At 44.1% G+C, this 18,304-nt stretch overlaps 1 protein-coding gene across 1 annotated transcript in view; it reads right to left on the bottom strand.

The window, feature by feature from the left end:
• Window positions 1–17,850, bottom strand: part of LOC149079835 (uncharacterized) — a 34,011-nt gene extending 16,161 nt beyond the window's left edge. Inside the window, exon 1 of the mRNA XM_089239984.1 lies at window positions 17,666–17,850. Within this exon, the coding sequence (XP_089096110.1) occupies window positions 17,666–17,786 (121 nt within the window). The 5' untranslated portion in view covers window positions 17,787–17,850. The remainder of the gene's footprint in view (window positions 1–17,665) is intronic.
• Window positions 17,851–18,304: the final 454 nt, after the last annotated feature.

The raw sequence follows: 18,304 nt of genomic DNA, 5'->3' as shown, positions 1-18,304 counted from the left end.
GTGGCACATTTAGAGATCACTTGAGTGACATGTGGCACAACTTTAGAGCACTTAAGCGGACCCCCGACAGACCAGTCACTACCCAAGCTCTGTCCCTCCCGGTATATAAGCCTTTTACCCTTGTAAGCGGACCCCCAGTGCGGTTCTACATCACTCAAGTTGCCCACGGAACATTCCCAGATTACTTAAGTGATCCGTGGCATAATTACGGATCACTTGAGTGGTGCGTTGCACAATTGCAAAGCACTTAAGCGGCCCGGACATCTTTCCAGAACCCTTAAACGGCCCGGAAACATTTGCATAGCACTCAAGCAGCCCGGACACATTTCCTGAGCACTTGAAGGGTCCGTGAAACATTTAGAGATGAATAAAGTGGCTCTGTCGGGGACTTATCAATAGGGGGAATGTTCATTTAGGTGCCCACAAACTAGCGAAGGAGTTTTCCCGTTTTTGGCGCACCGAGTAAGATGTCATTAAGAATATTTAATATTTTCATAAAGGGTGGTTGATGACGTAAGCACCATCCAAACCTCCCTCCCCCCTTGTCATCAAAAGTCAGCAAATCGGAAACCCCCTCCCCCCATCGATGCTGACGTAATACTTAAATGACCCCTTACTGCCGCCACATTCATGCTATAGCTTTTGTATGATCCAATTTCTGTGGGCAGTGTGGCGCGTCACGGCACTAAATTGTGACCAATGAAGGTCTTACACAAAAACTTTCCAGGGAAAGTAAGGCCATCACACTGGTGAGCAGCATTGAAGCGCTCCACATGAAAGAACTTACTATTACAGATACCTTTTGACCATTTGTTGCGCATATGTTGAAGAAGGGGATTTCCTCATGCAAATGTATGATGAGTGACATGCCTTACTTAGTAACCGCGGATCTAGGATTTTTTTAGAACTTCTTGATTTACACGGTGTTTTGTAATTTCAAATTTAGCGTAATTTCTTGTGAATAATTCACCTCCGTTCAGATTTTTACGTTTTTCAACATGACCACAATGCTTTCTCTAGAATAAAAACCATATCCCCTCAGCCATGTTTTGAAGAGATTTCATGATCGTTACAACGCGATTTGCTAATAATGGGAAAATCAACGCCATAAACATCGGCCAAACGTCTTCTCTGTTGCAAATTTTTGACAATTTCTTTTTTCCTTCCAACGCGTAAGACTTTTGTTTTAACATAGTTATTCAAAAACTAACTAGATGCACATCTGTCTAATTTCAAAATGCTCTTATCGCTGGTCTAACAATCTTGGTTGTTGCAAATACATATGTAGATACGGATGCGAAATTGCATCATGTATAATTTAGCTGTTTGTGATAACATTTATTTTCCATCATCCCAGTTTTCCTTCTTCGTATCGTTACTCACTTGTTCACAGGGGTTGTAGAAATTATTATTTACTGTATTTTGGTAAAATTTATTGATTTGAGACAATATAATGTGCCAGTAACAAAGAATTTCTTGAGGCAACAATGTTATTTTTTATGCATATCTCGAGACAATAATGCTATTAATAAAACGGCTTTTAAGGCAACGATGTTTAATAAGCATAACAGCTGTTGAGATAAAAACGCTATCGCGGAAACAAGACTACGCTTTTGTAAATTGAGATGTTGTTGTTTGAAAGAGGTGCCGAGGAACTACAATATTTTTTGGAATAGTAATTGAAATATTGTCAGAAAAAGAAATTCTTGGGATAACAATGTTTATTTGGAACAACTCTTGAGACGAAAAGTCATGATTCTTTCTATATCGGTGTTTCAGAGCACTGTAGACGAAAAAAACCTTCAAACTGTCATTTTTTTGAAGTTTTGAAGCTCTTGAGACACCAATGTCAATAACGAAGATGCCAACAATGCCAATAACAAAGAAGCACTTGAGATAGAACATAACAAAACATACCGAGCAAGACCAGGCTCTTGAGGGAAAAAAAATCTCTCTAGTCAAAAAAGCTCTTGAGGCAACAATGTCAATAACGAAGAAACTCTTGAGACAACGTCAATAACGAAGAAGACAACAAGTTATTGATTCTACGTTTATGTTTGGGAGCGCTGTAGAAGAATAACAATTTAAAACTCATTCGAAGTTGAGAAGCTATCGAAACATCTATGTCAATAACGTAGGAGGCAACAATGCCAATAACAAAGAAGCTCTTGCGTCAATAATGGCAGCTACGGAAGAGACAAAATTGACTATAACAAAGGAACTCTTGAGACAACAATAACAATGACAAAGAAGCCCTTGAAGCAACAATGTGAATAACAAAGGAGCCCTTGAAGCAACAATGCGAATAGCAAAGGAGCTGATGAGACAACAACGTCATTTGCAACAAATCTCGAGATTACGTTGTTATTGGTGGTCGGCTGAAGTTGGTTTTCTGTGGTTCCCAACTTCAAGGCGCAAATGCGAGACGATCTCCCCGTTAAAAAGTCTCGCCACAGAGAGCAACAGTCCTACAACGATAAATCATTCAATAATAACACTTCACTCATAGTTAGAAAAACTGGTGGCAGATGGCAGCACTACACATAACAAGCATTACAGAGAAACAAAAAACTTCACGTCAGGTTTCACTACACGTACACTCCCGCATGTACCGATTCGTTAGGGGTTCCGCGGTGGGGGGGGGTGTGGGCGGGGTGCATGTGTGGTGTAGCATTCATTCATTTCATTCAAACCGAGCACAACTCCGGTCTATCACCATAGGCAATTTACTACCGATTGAGTTGTGCCGGAAGTATGAGTGTGTCCCCCCCCCAAATACCCCGGGCCACGAAAGCGACTGTATGCATTCAACTGCCTGACACCCTTATTTAATTAAATACTAATTCGCGACTTCCTCCTTCTTCGCCTCGTCCTCATTGGAAGTCGGAGTCGGAGCCTGGATCGTCTGCCTCTTGATCTTCGTTTTCCTCCTCAGTCCATTCTTCTTCTCCCTGTCGTCCCGTCTCCTGTTCTGTCTCCTGACGCCTTCTGATTCTCTCACTCCTTCTCCTGGGTGCAGGTGGGCTCGTCGCTCGATCTGCTGCTCCCGTCCGCTTATTATGGAGCCACTCCATACTCTCTTCCAGAAAGCCGACCAGTTTCTTGATTTTCCCGAGTGCCTCATCATCCTTGGCCATTCTTTTAAACCACTCGTTCTCCAATTGCGGCCGTGGCTTAACTAAGTGGAAACGACTGGTGTGGACACATTCCGTAGCAAAGTGAATTGGACTTCCCACTCCTCCGCATATACATTGCTCGTTGTCGGAAATTTTGAAACGCTTGAAGTTGGTGGGAAAGGGTCCATGGCCCGAGAAGAAGATTGTCTTTTCCCTACTCCAGTAACGTTCTTTCCACTGGACTTTTGGGATGACTCTATGAATAAGCCGTCCGTTTGTTTTTGGATCATTCCATTGCTTCTGCCATTCCACTATTGTCTGCCCCTTAATTATTCTTTTGACCGTTGCCGCAGCGATCTTCTTCTCCTGGGACGTTGTCTCCAGTTTCGTCGCTTCCCGCGCCAACTGATCTGCCTCCTCGTTTCCACGTTCGCCCACATGTCCTCTCACCGACATGAGTGCTACATTCCTCCTCTCTTTCAGTATTCTTCTTATGGCTCTAGCATCTTCGTGTCTTGTTAAAGGGTCCCTGATAGCTTCCAAGCTTGATTTACTGTCTGAATATATGGTCATCTTCTCCAAATTATCCTCCCGTTGTTCCATTGCTTTTCGGATCGCCCACAGCTCTGCTTGAAATACCGTGCATCCCTCTCTCAGTTTCTCTCTCCAGGACTTGACTCTTTCACCCCCTTGATACTCCACGTACGCTGCTCCTGTTCCACTATCCGTCTTGGACCCATCCGTAAATATTGTCCTTCCCTCGTATGAGATGGCTTCTTCTCGCTCCGTCGTTACGACCTGTTGCTCCTGGATTTCGTTAGCTGGGTGGTCGCCCCATCCTATAGCTCTATACGAAGTCGGTATACAAACTCAGGGGGGTACTCCTGCTATGCTCTGCATTGCCGCCGTCGATATTTTGTGATACGCCCTTGTCATAAAGAACAGGAACCCTCTTTGGATGGTATCGAGCTGTCTTTTCATTTTCTCTGTCGGGCTAGCGTACCACGCGGCTGCTCCATACGTTACTGTCTTGGTTGCCACCTGGTCATAGAGCACTCTCCTCATCCTCTGGTTAATTCCCCATCTTGGACCTGCTATGGCCATCATCTTCTGTAGGTTTGCGTTGGCCTTCTTTCCTTGCTGTCGAAGATGTGGAATCCAATCCAGGTCGCTGTCGATAAGCACCCCAAGGTATTTCATTTCTTTTCTCCATGTGAGTCTTTGGTTTCTCATCCTGATTTTAGGTCGCTTGTCTCGTGTGCTAAACCACATGTAACCACTTTTGTCGAGTGCTGGCTCTAGGTCGTTCCGATCCATCCATGTTGCAATTGTCTCCAGCGCTTCTCCAACTGTTTCCTCTACATCATCCCATCTGGGCTCCGAGATTAACAGCAGTAGGTCGTCTGCGAACGCTTGTACTCTGACCCCCTCCCCCCACCTTTCTTTTAGCAGCGCATCCATCGTTATATTATACATGAGGGGGCCAGAGCATGATCCCTGTGGGCATCCTCTTGTCTGTGCATGCTCCACTGTCTCTCCTTCTACCTCCATCAGAACTTTTTGGCCCTTCAAGAGAGCTTTCAGTGTCAGCTTCAGCTCTGTTGGTATCGGGAGTTGCTGGATTATTTTCCGGAGATTTCTGTAACGAAGAGCATCGAATGCCCCCTTGATGTCAGCTGATATTAATACCGTATGTTCTTGTCTCACTCTTCTTTCTCGTAGACTGGTCTATTATAGTAGACTCTATACTCGTAGACTGGTCTAGTCTATTATATCACACAACGCCTCGTCCGCCGACCTCCCCATCCGGAATCCGTTCTGGTTTGGATGCAAGAATTTTTTCCTGTCCAGATGATAGACAGTCCTAGTCACCAGTATTCTTTCCAGAATTTTTCCCGTATGGGATAGTAGTGTCACCGGGCGGTACGATTCCAACTTTTCTTGTTCCTTCCCTGGCTTGGGTATCAATACTATCTTTCCAATCTTGAAGATCGTCGGTATGCTACCCGGATCCAGGCACTTGTTATATAACTAAGTGAGCAATTCCGGGTATTCCTCGTGAATCTTTTTGAGCATTGGTATTGTTATCCCATCTGGGCCTGGCGCTTTTTTGTTTCCAGTTTTATTCAGCGATCTCTGGATCTCTTTCTCCGTTATCCTTGGCTCCGTCCTTCCCTGATGTTGACCGTGTTCTGCTGTCTCCTGTCCTCTCTCTCTGTTCTGCCATTCCTGCTCTTCTTCATCTATCGGGTAGAGTCTTTGGAGCTGTTGTTCCAATGCCTCTTCCATGTTCTCTGCCTCCTCTCCCATTAGAATCTGGGCCGCAGACCTCCTTGTTTTGACTGTCGCATGATATACGTTCCCGAATGGGTCTACCGCTTTCGCGCATAACTTCCTCCATTCTTCCGTCTTAGTTCGTCTTACCAGCTTATTGTATATCGCTGTCTGTTTTCGGAATTCTACCCTACATTCTATCTTTTTCTCTTCCGAGGCTCTCTTCCATCTCCGGAGTTTGGCTCTCAGCAGCTTCCTCTGTACCTCTAGCTCTTGGGTCCACCACGGTGCCTTCCTTTTTCTCGGTGCCTCCCTGGTTGCTAGGGTCCTATCCGCCGTCTGCTTTATCACCTCCGTTATTTGTTCAGTTATTCTGTCCAGTTGATCTACATTTCCGATTTTCTTGATATTGTCTATCATCTGTTGTGTCCTGCATTTGAGCTTTTTCGCGAAGTTATTGATCCTTCTGATAGACGTACTATACGTTCTTCTGTGTGGGCTTGGTTTCTCTTTCCCCCACCAGAAGTGCAGATACTTATGTGAACTTCCAGTGATTTCGTCTCCTACGCTCCATCCGCTCAATTCCCCTGCTTTACTGCTCATCGTCAAGTCCGGCCATCCCTCTCGTCCGTCAAGGTCGTATGTCGGTGTTGTATTCCCTCTGTTGACTACTTCAAGACCCGTCTCCATAGTCATGTCGTGGATTGCTCTTCCCCTGTTGTCACTTTTTTTGTACCCCCACTCCTCGTGATGACCATTGGGGTCGGCTCCTATGATCACTGGTACTCCTTTACTCCTCCTTACCGTCTCCTTCATTTCGTCGAGTGCTTCTTCCAGTTCCTCGTATGGCGATGAGTAGCAGCTGGATAATGTTATCTCCTTTCCTCTCACTCGCACCCTAACTGTGGCCGAGTGTTCTCCAATTTTTACGGTTGCTCCCTCAATCTTCTTGTTGGCTATGATGACCGCCGCTTTCAGGTTCTTTGAGGACCATACTTTCCACTCCTGTGGGATTCCTTTGACCGCTCCTTTATACTTCCAAGGTTCTTGCACCAATATAACGTCGACTCCCATGGCTGCAGCATTGTGAGCCATTTGTAGCATTGCTCCTCTCGCTCTGTCAGCATTGAACTGTAGGAACCTGATCCCTTGTTTTTCTGGTTCCTCTGGTGGCACCATCTCTGTGCCGTGTTGTGTCATCGTTCTGTGAAAAAGATTATAAAAAACGAACAAATTTCAACAGCGCCTGTTGTCTCTCTTCTCAACTCATCGTTGTTACCTCCTGCCTCTCCATGTCACTGTTCTGACCGGGCTTTCCCTTTCTCTTAACTCCTGGCGTCTGGTTTCTGTTACGACCGTCACTTTGTCAGCTCTGAAACTCTCCTGCGTTACTCCCGCTCTGTTTTCTCTTCCTGGGATCTGCACCGTTAGTGCGGGTACCTCTCCTCCGTGGGCGCCTTTTTTTCTTGTCCATGAAACTCTTCTTTCCACTTCTCTGTCCGGTCTCGAAGCTGCGGCTCTTCTTCCCTCACTTACTCCTGTTCCTCTGGATTCCTCGTTTTCGATTCTAATGTCCCTTTCCGGTCTCCATTTCCATTTCATTGGTGCCCTCATATTCGAGAAGTTGCCCCCTCCTCTCGTCAATCGGGGTCTTCCTCCTTTATTATCCTCTGTCCGACTCTTGCTCTCCACCTCTTTCCTTTGGATTCTTTCCGACATTCTTGGCCCTCTCTGCGGCCTCCCGGTTGCTCTTCGGTACACCGGGCACGATATCGCTGATGCGCTGTGCCTCACATCATTCCTGGTGCCCTTTTGTTGGTTACTCCATAAACAGTTGATACATCGCATCCTTTCATTATGGCAGGCTATCGTCTCATGCTTTTCTGCACATCTGGCACATCTTGGATCAACACTGGTGCACCTCCTTTGATGATGCGTCATTGCCTGACACCGGAAGCATCTGGGAGACGGTGTGAACAACTTCACCCTCACTCTTTTTTTCCCAATCCACATCTCGCCCCTCCGCAGTGTCTCAGCCAAGGCTCTATTCGCTCTCACCTCCACCACAATATGTCTCCTCTCTTCCACCTTTGCTCTCAACTGGAATTTGTAAAATACTTCCTCTGCCTCCTGTCCTAGTACTCTTGCAATGCCATCCGTCAGCTCCTGAATATCCTCCTCACTTCTCCTGTCTTTAACCATGATATGTTCCCTCCTTGGTTTTGGGGGCCTAAGCGCCATCATCTCATTTAAATCACTCATCTCTGCCACCTTCCTGGGGAGTTCCTTGGCATCCTCCTCACTACTCAAATCTACCGCACAGCCCCTCTGTATACTCCTGATTCTCACTATCCTTCCTTTCAGGTTTAACCTCTCTGCACTTGCCCTAAACCGCTTTGGCAACTCTCCTTTGTCCTCCTCGTGTCTTGGGAAAATCAACACGGTGTAGATCTTTTCCCCTTCTTTCATCGCTCTGGCATATGAGGGGCCTTCTGACTCACTCTGTGTGTCTGGGGTCTGCATTGCCATGTTTAGTAACCTCCTCTGGATATCCGTCATCCCTTCCGACTGCGGCTCCCTCCTTTCTCTTCTAGTATCCTCTCTGTGGAAGTCCGCCCATCTCACTCTTTTAACCTTAGTTCTTGCTGACGGCTCCTCTCGGTTTTCTTCCAATATTTCTCCTTCCTCTATCTCTTCCTCACATCCTCTCTCCCCGGGTTTTGATTTGGGCCTCGCTCCCATTCTCATCCACTGCTCATTGTCTAGTGTCGTCTCTTTCGTCTGCCGATCCCTAACTCCTTCCCTAACCTGTGGGTCTTCTCTCTCCTCCGGTTGGGCATCACAGTTGTCTACATCATTAGTATTCGTTCTGTCCACCTGCTCTCCGCCTGCTTTTCTCTCTTCCTTGGTCTGCACCTCTGGCTTCTCCGGCTCTTTAATATCCATCAGTCTCACCTGCCTATCTCTTTCCCAAATTTCACGAGGGACCTTTCTCCCCTCCATTGGGTGCTTAATTCGACAGTTTGGGTTGCAACATCCATTCCATTCAGCCCTTCCTCTAATATGTTTCTCTCTTCCGTCTGTGTTTCCTTGTCAACCTGGGTTGGAACCTCCTCCGCACCCTCCTGAACAGCTACTTCCCCTTTCTTCACCAACTCCTCTACACCTTGATCCTTTTGGGCGTCTATTCGTGGAGTTTCCCTCGATATTTCAGACACATCAATCTCTACACGGGGGGCACTCTCTTTTCCTCCTGTCGGGGTGCTTGTCATCTTTCCTGACACACCATGTGCCTTAGCCATCATGATTGTCTCTTCAATCAGGGCCTTTACATACCCATGGCACCTCTGTGGCATCCTGTATTTTGCGCTGGGTCCATATCCAGTCTTCTCTGTGATTATGTGCCACAGCTCGTTAGCCGGATCAATTTGAAACAGGTCCTTTCGGAATTTATAACTTTCCTCCTCTTTTTCGTCTTCCTCTTCTGACTCCTTCAGCCGACTCTCCTCAGACTCCGTCGTCCAGCTCACCTTGAGGTTTAGCGAGTCCCTTGACCCCTGCGTGACCTGTTCTTTTTCCAACGATTCCACCTCCACCGTTTTTGGTCTCACCTTTCTATCCTCTTTTTCCTCTCTGTCTCCTCTTGCCTGTTTCGGAATAAAGTCTGAAGGAAAAAATGACTTCGTTGATGTCGAGAGGCTAAACGTAGGGTGTGATGAGCTCTCATTCCTCGTGTCCCCACTGCTCTCTGGATTCCATCTAGGGATTTTTGATTTTCCCGATCTGGTCCTTCTTTCCTTCTTGTCTTTGACTCTTGTTTTGGTTGTCTCCCTGTATCTCTGGATTTTCATCCTTCCCGTTGCTTGTTTCTTTTTATGAATCAGCCCTCCTTTGTGCGCCTCCCCTTTTGGTAGCTTTGGCGTCTCCATCATATACTTTTCTCTAATTTAAATTCAATAATATGCAATGCGAAAAAAAAAAAAAAAAAAAAAAAAGTTCCTAATCCATGTGTCTTTTCAAGCGCCATCTGTCGAGAGCGTTGTGTACTAATCACTCATGAAAGCGTACTAACGAAAATTTCTGCTCTCCAATTATAAGAGTTATGGCAACGATAAACAGGTTGAATTATAGCAAATGTTCTGATTAATGATCTCTGCTATCAAGTTTCAAAAATCACTCACCCCTATCATGTCCAGGCGGTCCTTAAATATATATTTTAGCTTGAAAACCATTGAAGTTTATATCCGGAGTTTGTGTAATCACACCATCCACTTCGAACTAATTGGAATGTTTGAATGATCTTCATACCGTTTTAAAGCTGACATTCCCGCCGACAAATCAAATGAAAAATTTACACTGATCATCACTGAAAAATTTGAGTCATTTATATCGGAAAATGTGTGGTGTAGCAGTAGTAGGTAGGGCCTCCAAAAAATGGCTCGGGGATCCATGATGTTCTTAAGTCAGCCACCTCGTTGGGCAATTTGCCTGTTGTGGCGTTGTATTTGTATTTAGAAAAGCTTTCGAACGTTAACAATGCCATTGAAAACAGTTTATCCAATAACGAGTTCATTCGAAGCAACTTTTCATACTATGAGTTTTTTGAAGGTTACTATGCTTTTTCGAATGAAGCATTTAATATTCTACCTCAACAAAGCAAGAAATTTTCTCATTATGTCTTTTAAATGCCAAATAAATACATTAATTTAGACCCCTTGATGGTTATAAGGCTGTCCAACGGAACCCTCGTTGATAATGAGGCTATTTTACAGAACTTAAACAAATTTTTGAATATTTATCCAAAAAAAAATGTTTGTCCTTACTGCCGTCTCAACAGCATCATAGGCCCAGGGCAAAATGAAAGAGAGCTTAGGCACCACCTCTTTTTTAATCAGGGGCGTACGCTTTGGCTTGGGGAGGGTACAAAAATCGTCTTCCTGAGTGTTTACAGTTCGGTAATACGCCACGAGATGGCGTTGTGTTCAAATTTTTTTATATATTTTTTTTCTTTAATTTTCGTATGTGGATGTTTGGTCCTCGGCGCCAAGTGTGTCCGAATAAGTGTTGTTGTTACCGCCGTTCGAGAAGCATGACTGCTAAATTTTGCATCTGATCAATTCGGAATTAAATAAAGTTTGTTTTTTCGTTTAAACCGGGAATTCCATTCTTTCGCAGACGCGAACAGAACATTTTTTGGGGGCTCGTCCGGGATCCGAATCTGAATCAGATCATCTTGCCTGAAAATGCCGACTCAGACGGAAATCGTCAAGCTACGAGGACGAGAAAAGGCCGCTCTGACTCGCATTGCCAGTTTCGCAGCGTCGCTGGAGGACTCTACATCAACGGAAGCAGTCCTGGTGAGACTAGAACGGATTGAAGATGCCTTCAAAAGGTTCATTGAGTATGACCAAGCCCTTCCAGATGAGGTATCAGAGATGGGAGAAGTCGAAGATCAGTATTTCGACGTCAAATCGAAGCTGAACCGATTCATCAATGCCAAGAAGATGGTGGAGGCGCCGGACTCGAACTACGCATCCCAAGTGCAAAACTCGGTCACTGGGTCAAGTGGGTTCAAACTCCCGAAGCTGAACATTCCCGCGTTCAGCGGAGAATACATGGAATGGCTCAGCTTCAAGGACATGTATCTAGGAGTTGTGCACAATAACGAAACTCTCAGCCCAATACAGAAGTTTCATTATTTGAAAGGACTCCTCGAGAAAGCTCCAGCCGATGTCATCCGCCACATTCCGATCTCGGAGGCTAGCTATCAAGAAGCTTGGGGAAGGCTGGTGGAGCGTTACGACAAGAAAAAGCAAATAGCCAGCTCGCTGGTTTCTACTTTCTTGAATCAGCCCAGGGTCACCAGTGTGAAATCTAACTTACGATGTATAGCCGACACTTCCGAACAAGTCGTCCGGGGCTTGAAAACTCTTGGTGATGGGGCCGTCAGCCCAGACGTATGGTTGATACATCTGCTGCTCGAAAAGGTTGACGCCGATACTCGCCGAATGTGGTTCGAGAGGACCGTCGACAAAGACTTTCCAACGTTCCAGAGCTTCATCGATTTCCTCAACGAGAGATCATCGGCTATCGAGGATACGGCAGTCGATTCCGCATCTGAAGTGAAACCCAAAGGTACGTCTAGCACTGCATCTAGATTGTCTGATGTGAAGTGTCCAAAATGTAACGGTAACCATCCCGTCGCGAATTGTATTAGTTACAAAAATCTGAGTGTCGCGGCACGCAAGGATTTTGTGCGGAATAAAAATCTTTGTTTTAATTGCTTGTCAAAAAAGCACTTGAGCAAGAAGTGCTGCTCTCAGTTTTCATGTCGAATATGCAACGCGAGACATCATTCCAGTCTCCACGAGCAAATGCATTCAAACTATGCTAGTGCTTCGGTGTCGCGTGATGAGCCAGCTGTCAAGTGCACTGGAAATTCTTCGGAAAGACCACCTGAACTATCTCTCAACGCTGCACAGGGAAACATTGCCTTGTTGCCCACTGCAGTTGCATCGGTCCGTGATGCCTGGGGTAGTTATCAAAGTGTCAGAATCCTACTTGATTCTGGTTCTCAGGCTACATTCATTTCTCAATCAACTGCCCAGAGGCTTGGCCTTAAGATATCATCTTGTGTTCGTGTCCCAGTAGCTGGATTGGCATCTTTTCAGCCGACTACTACTCAAGGAACTGTCAGTTTGTGCATAACATCAAAATACGACCAACGCGAAATATTCAACATGGATGCTTTTGTGCTAAAGAGATTGACTGCTCCTCAACCATCTTCGGTGATCAAGTTCAAAGATCGCGACATGCTTGATGGTCTAAACCTGGCGGATCCAACATTTTCTACTCCAAGTGACATTGATTTAATCATAGGAGCTGATCACTTCTTCTCGATAATTCTTCCTGGTCAGGTGATGAATGCAAACAAGGAGCCCATTGCCCAAAATTCGAGATTGGGATGGATCGTTACTGGCAAAATCAACAATGCCTCTTCGGTTGTTGGATTGACAGTGACAAATCTCAGCATGAATGACGAACTGAAACGGTTTTGGGAGATCGAATCAATTCCTTGTGAAAAGGTTCCTGAACTAACTCCTGAGGAGGAATTCTGTGAAAAGCATTTCAAGGAAAATGTCTCGATCAACGAGAATGGACGTTTTGTTGTGAAGCTTCCAATCTGCAAACCTGATGTAAAATTGGGAAATTCTTATGACTCTGCATTCTCGCGTCTGCAGTCGATGCAAAGAAAATTCAAGCACGACCCAGAATTGTCAATGGAATACAGATCGTTTATGCAAGAATACGCGGATTTGGGTCACATGCGCTTGGCTGATGATGACTGCTCGATGATCCCAGATGATCAGAAATTTTTTCTCCCTCACCATGCTGTACATAAGCATTCTAGTTCAACCACAAAGTTGAGAGTCGTTTTCGACGGATCATGTACTAGTAAGAATTCCGTCTCATTGAATTCCATTCTTGGTGTTGGTCCTAAACTACAACGTGATATATTTGAAATATTGCTGACCTTTCGCGTGCATAAAATTGCATTTTCGGCAGACATTGCAAAAATGTACAGACAGATACTTGTGTCTCCTTCTGATCAATCATACCAACGTATTTTATGGCGTGACAATTCCTCTGATCCTGTCGCTGTGTACAAATTACAAACTGTCACCTACGGTTTGTCTTCCTCGTCGTTCCTGGCTACTAGATGCTTGAAGCAAATAAGCATTGACAGTCAAGGCGATTATCCAGATGCAGCAAGAATAATTTCTAATGACTTCTACGTAGATGATTTGCTATCCGGTGCAGATACTGCGGAAGATGCCAAGCGGTTGTGCTCACAAGTGTCTTCGTTACTTCGAATCAGAGGTTTTGAGCTTCGTAAGTGGAGATCGAATTCGCAATCACTTCTAAAGGAGCTGGATGCAGCTTGTGATGACCACAATATTGCAATTGACAGCAATGAACAGTCCAAGGTATTGGGATTGAACTGGAACTCTGTGGATGATGCCTTTTTCTTCACACCATGTTTGAACATTGATGTTCCCTTGACGAAACGCAAAGTCCTCTCTAGATCTGCTCAGATATTCGATCCAATGGGATTAATTTCCCCATGTATAGTATGGATCAAAATATTCTACCAAAAGTTGTGGGTGGTGAAATGTGATTGGGATGATCCATTACCCGATGTTCTAACGAAGGAATGGCTTGAGTTTCAAGCTCATTTTAATGCAATAAATGTGCTAAAGGTGCCTCGTTGTGTATCGACGTCAGAGGGTCCGATATCATTACATGGATTTTGTGATTCCTCTGCTCAAGCTTATGCGGCTGTAATTTATTACTGTCAAGAAAATTCTGGGAATACTAAGGTCACTCTGTTTGTGTCAAAGACTAAGGTAGCGCCTGTGAAACAGCTGTCAATTCCAAAACTTGAACTCTGTGGTGCATTCCTGCTGGCTCAGCTGTTCAAATCTGTGCTGAAATTTATCAAGATACCAGACATTCAAGTTTTTGCATGGACTGATTCTAGAGTGGTCTTGTCCTGGTTGTCGTCACATCCACGAAGATGGAAAACCTTTGTCGCCAACCGGACTTCAGAGATTCTCGATACGCTACCAGTAAGTGTATGGAATCACGTCACATCAAAGGACAACCCAGCTGATCTTGCGTCTCGAGGAATCAGTCCTGAGCTGCTGCAAGAATTTGAACTCTGGTGGCATGGACCACCATTTCTCCGTGATCCATCTGCAACCTGGCCTAAGACAAATGATGAATTGCTGAAATCCTCACCTATGCCTGAAGAAAGACTGGATCCAATATACTCATACGCAACATCGATCAACGACACTCTCAGTGATTTATTTGAAAAATATTCATCTCTGTCCAAAATCATTCGTATCGTTGCTTACTGCTTCAGATTTTTGTCAAAATGCTTCGGGACAAAACTTACTGGCAGCAACACCGCGAAACCCACTGTGAAGCCATTGCAGTTGTCTGAGATAGAACGTGTAAAGAAGGTGATCATTCGATGGGTTCAAGACTGTTCCTTCAACGATGAGATAAATTGCATTCGTAACGGAAAACCATTGAACTGTAAAAGCATTCTTGGATCACTGAATCCATTTATCGATAAAGATGGTGTTTTACGGGCAGGAGGCAGGATTCAACGAGCAAAATTGGCATATGGAGCCAAACACCCGATCATTCTGCCGAAAGATCATCCAATTAGTCTGCTTATTATTCGTGAATCTCACATTGCGAATCTGCATGCTGGTCCGACGCTTCTATCCAATATCCTGAAGCAATCGTATTGGATTATTGGAGCTAAGAGGATAATTCATAGAGTTATTCACAAGTGCATTGTGTGTTTCCGGTTCCGTTGCAAGTCAACTTCTCAGCTGATGGCTGATTTACCAGGTCCTCGAGTCACCATGAGCAGACCATTCACGAACTGTGGTGTAGATTTTGCTGGCCCTATCGAGATAAAGCTTCATAAGGGTCGTGGATCCAAATTCGCGAAGGGATACATTGCTCTTTTCATATGCTTGGCAACTAAGGCTGTACACCTCGAAATTGTGAGTGATCTCTCATCGGATTCTTTCATTGCGGCCTTGAAGAGATTAAATGCGCGACGTGGCGCGCCATTGAATATGTACTGTGATAATGCAACGAATTTCGTTGGTGCAAGGCGTAAGCTCGACGAGCTAACGTTGTTCGCGAAGGAGATAAATGACAATCCAAAAATATCATATTTCCTCAACCAACGCTCAATTCAGTGGCACATGATACCACCCTCCTCTCCTCATTTTGGAGGGCTTTGGGAGGCCGGAATTAAATCAGTCAAGTTTCATTTGAAAAGAGTCGTTGGGGATTCACGCCTGACATTTGAAGAGCTATCTACTCTAGTGTGTCAAATCGAAGGAATACTCAATTCCAGACCATTGGTGGCTCACAACGAAGAAAACATAGATTCGATGCAAGTGTTGACACCCTCTCATTTTTTGACTGGCGATATTCTGTGCTCAGTTCCAGAAGAAGTGGACGATGTCAAGCATCCGTCAACGAGATGGCAACTTGTTCGGAATCTGAGGAATAGTTTCTGGAAACGATGGCACACTGAATATCTCCATTCTCTGCAACAAAGGCATAAATGGAAGAGCACCTGCCCCAACCTGTCCGTAGGTGATGTTGTGGTACTTAAGGAGAGCAACCTTCCACCATCAAGCTGGCCGATTGCTAAAATTGTGGAAACGCATCCCGGAACTGATGGACTCGTTCGTGTAGTCACGGTGAAGACTAGCAAGGGCCTCTACAAGCGGACTATCACCAAGATCATCAAGCTTCCCTTTGACTCTAATGAATAATAATTAATAGTAATTAATTAGGGCAGGAGTATGTTTACAGTTCGGTAATACGCCACGAGATGGCGTTGTGTTCAAATTTTTTTATATATTTTTTTTCTTTAATTTTCGTATGTGGATGTTTGGTCCTCGGCGCCAAGTGTGTCCGAATAAGTGTTGTTGTTACCGCCGTTCGAGAAGCATGACTGCTAAATTTTGCATCTGATCAATTCGGAATTAAATAAAGTTTGTTTTTTCGTTTAAACCGGGAATTCCATTCTTTCGCAGACGCGAACAGAACACTGAGAAATTTTAAGTCATCACCCTCAGTCAATTAACAGAAATTGGTTGAAAAAGCAAATAAAATGTATTTTCTTCCGATATTTTATATTTTTTAACCGAAACACTAAGTTTTATTTTTTAAATTTTGGTCGGCAAAGGAGGGGGCACGGTCCCCCTATACGTAGCGGTCTCTGCTTTTAATATACATATTTATTGTCATAAATCATTGTGCCAGATCTTATCGTGGAGCTATGCCCAACTGAGGTCCCCTTTGCCCCTACAAGAGGGTAGGGCTGGCAGAGCTCCAGTCCGGGCCCCAGAGTTATCCTCATAATTTTGTTCTTTCACACTATAAGTTCATATTAGAGAGGGTCCGTTAAGAGTCTTACCTGGAAGCCCACCAAAGATCTCAGCTTAATAATCTCAGCCTACTATTGCGGGATGGGGAGGGGGCATGGGTCTCCGTGCCGTGCCCAATTGATCTCATGGTTGGGACTCAAGAGTTTAGAGTCCTGTCACCCTATTGGACGCATATTCAGGAATAAAGAGGTGTAATATGTAATCATCATCAGAGATCCCGTGAGGGAACTCTGGCATGCGATTCTCTAGCAATTTTTTGGCATAATCTTAAATAATCATGAAAATGCTTTAAATAATCATGAAAATGCTTTAAATAATCATGAAAATGCTTTAAATAATCATGAAAATGCTTTAAATAATCATGATGCTAATCATTGAATCATATGGTGTTTTTCTGGCTTGTCGGTTTTTTACACTATAAACTCAATATTGAGGAGTACCCACTAAAGATCTGAGTCTGCGAGGGGGTAGCCTGGCCTATGATGTTGGAGGGGGGTGGCATGAGTCAGAGATGTTAACGTTCCCGGGGGAATGAAAAATTTTATTCCTACTTAAAATGTGCCCTCTAACTTCGTTTTCTTCCCGATGAGTGGGGAGAGGTTTATTGTCTCTTACTCCCAAGCCAACCAAAAATTAGAAAATAAATTTAATATTTCAGTAAAAGAATTGAAATATCGATTTAATACCTTTATCCGAAATATCTTTTTATATGTTATTTTAACTAATTTCTGTTAATTTGAATGTTTTTTAAATTGTGGTTACTCAAAATTTCTCGGGAGGAAAACTTTTGTGGCCTCTCTAAAGGTCGATCCACCCCGTCTTGCTTCTGAGAAATGTTTTGGCAATAATTGGTATTGTCCCGTATAGATCCAGATTTCTCGTATTTTTATCAAGGAAATATGGTCAGCCTAAGTTACATGGTGTTGAGTGTTTTGACTCGCGGAGCCCTTTTAAGCAAAAAAGTTCTGTGGCGGAGCCCCCGTAGGCCAATTTTTTAATTATTCATCAAAGTTACCGATTTATTTTTACTATTTAAAAATATTTATAATTATTTTTTTAAATTCTACTGTTTTTTTTTCTATTTTCTTCAAGCGGCCGTGGAGTCCCTGGAGAGTGCACAAGGAGCTTCAAGGGTTCCGCGGAGCACCGGTGGAGAACCGCTGCTTTACACTATCGGGAAACCTTTCGCGGGAAGGATGGAACCCCTTGGCGTGTTGCATTCGGCACCTGTTCTATGCAATGGGAAAAATATATATATGTTTTTGAATTTATACGACTTACCGCATACAGTGTCGTAATACAGTTCTTCATCATCATCCAGGCCGATACAATGGACAAAAGACACGAACGCCGCTAACGCGAGCGTCGGAAGCGCAATCTTCGCGAGTTTCACCATGTTCATAGAAATGCCGAATCACTTGCAAGAGAGTGCTTTCATGTACCGGTAATCCCTCTAAAGAATGGTTCGATATCGAGTAGTGCAGAGTCTTAAATACTGAAATCCTGTTGCAGTAATTAGGGTTCTCTGATTGTCCATTTCTTTTTTTGTCCTTTCTCTTCCTGGACGTTTTGAGAACTTAAAATACGAACGCACACACACGCACGCACGCGCGTATGATCATTTAAAAAGATAATGTCTTGAGAGAAACAGAAGAGAAGACAATAAATGTGATACCTTTGTCGCAGATGTGAAGGAAACAATGATAACTGAAATAACAAGTTCAAGGAAATTATTGCGTGCTTCAATCATACTGACTAATTTTCATCCATGATTTAAGAAAAACAAATCTCATAAAACACATTGAGGAGAAGAAACCGTGCCTTGAATAAAACCCACGAGATTTTATTTCATCGTGTATGAGAGAGAAATTTTTCATTGTATTTTTTCCCGTGATTTTCACGCAAAATTCATGCGATTCT

The sequence above is a fragment of the Pholcus phalangioides genome, unplaced genomic scaffold, assembly GCF_987345545.1.
Source record: "Pholcus phalangioides strain wild (caught in Gottingen) unplaced genomic scaffold, Ppha-v1.0 ptg000012l_1, whole genome shotgun sequence".
NCBI classification, from domain to species: Eukaryota; Metazoa; Arthropoda; class Arachnida; order Araneae; family Pholcidae; genus Pholcus; species Pholcus phalangioides.
The sequence above is the reverse complement of the archived record's forward strand: the minus strand, read 5'-3'. Positions and strand labels throughout refer to the sequence as shown.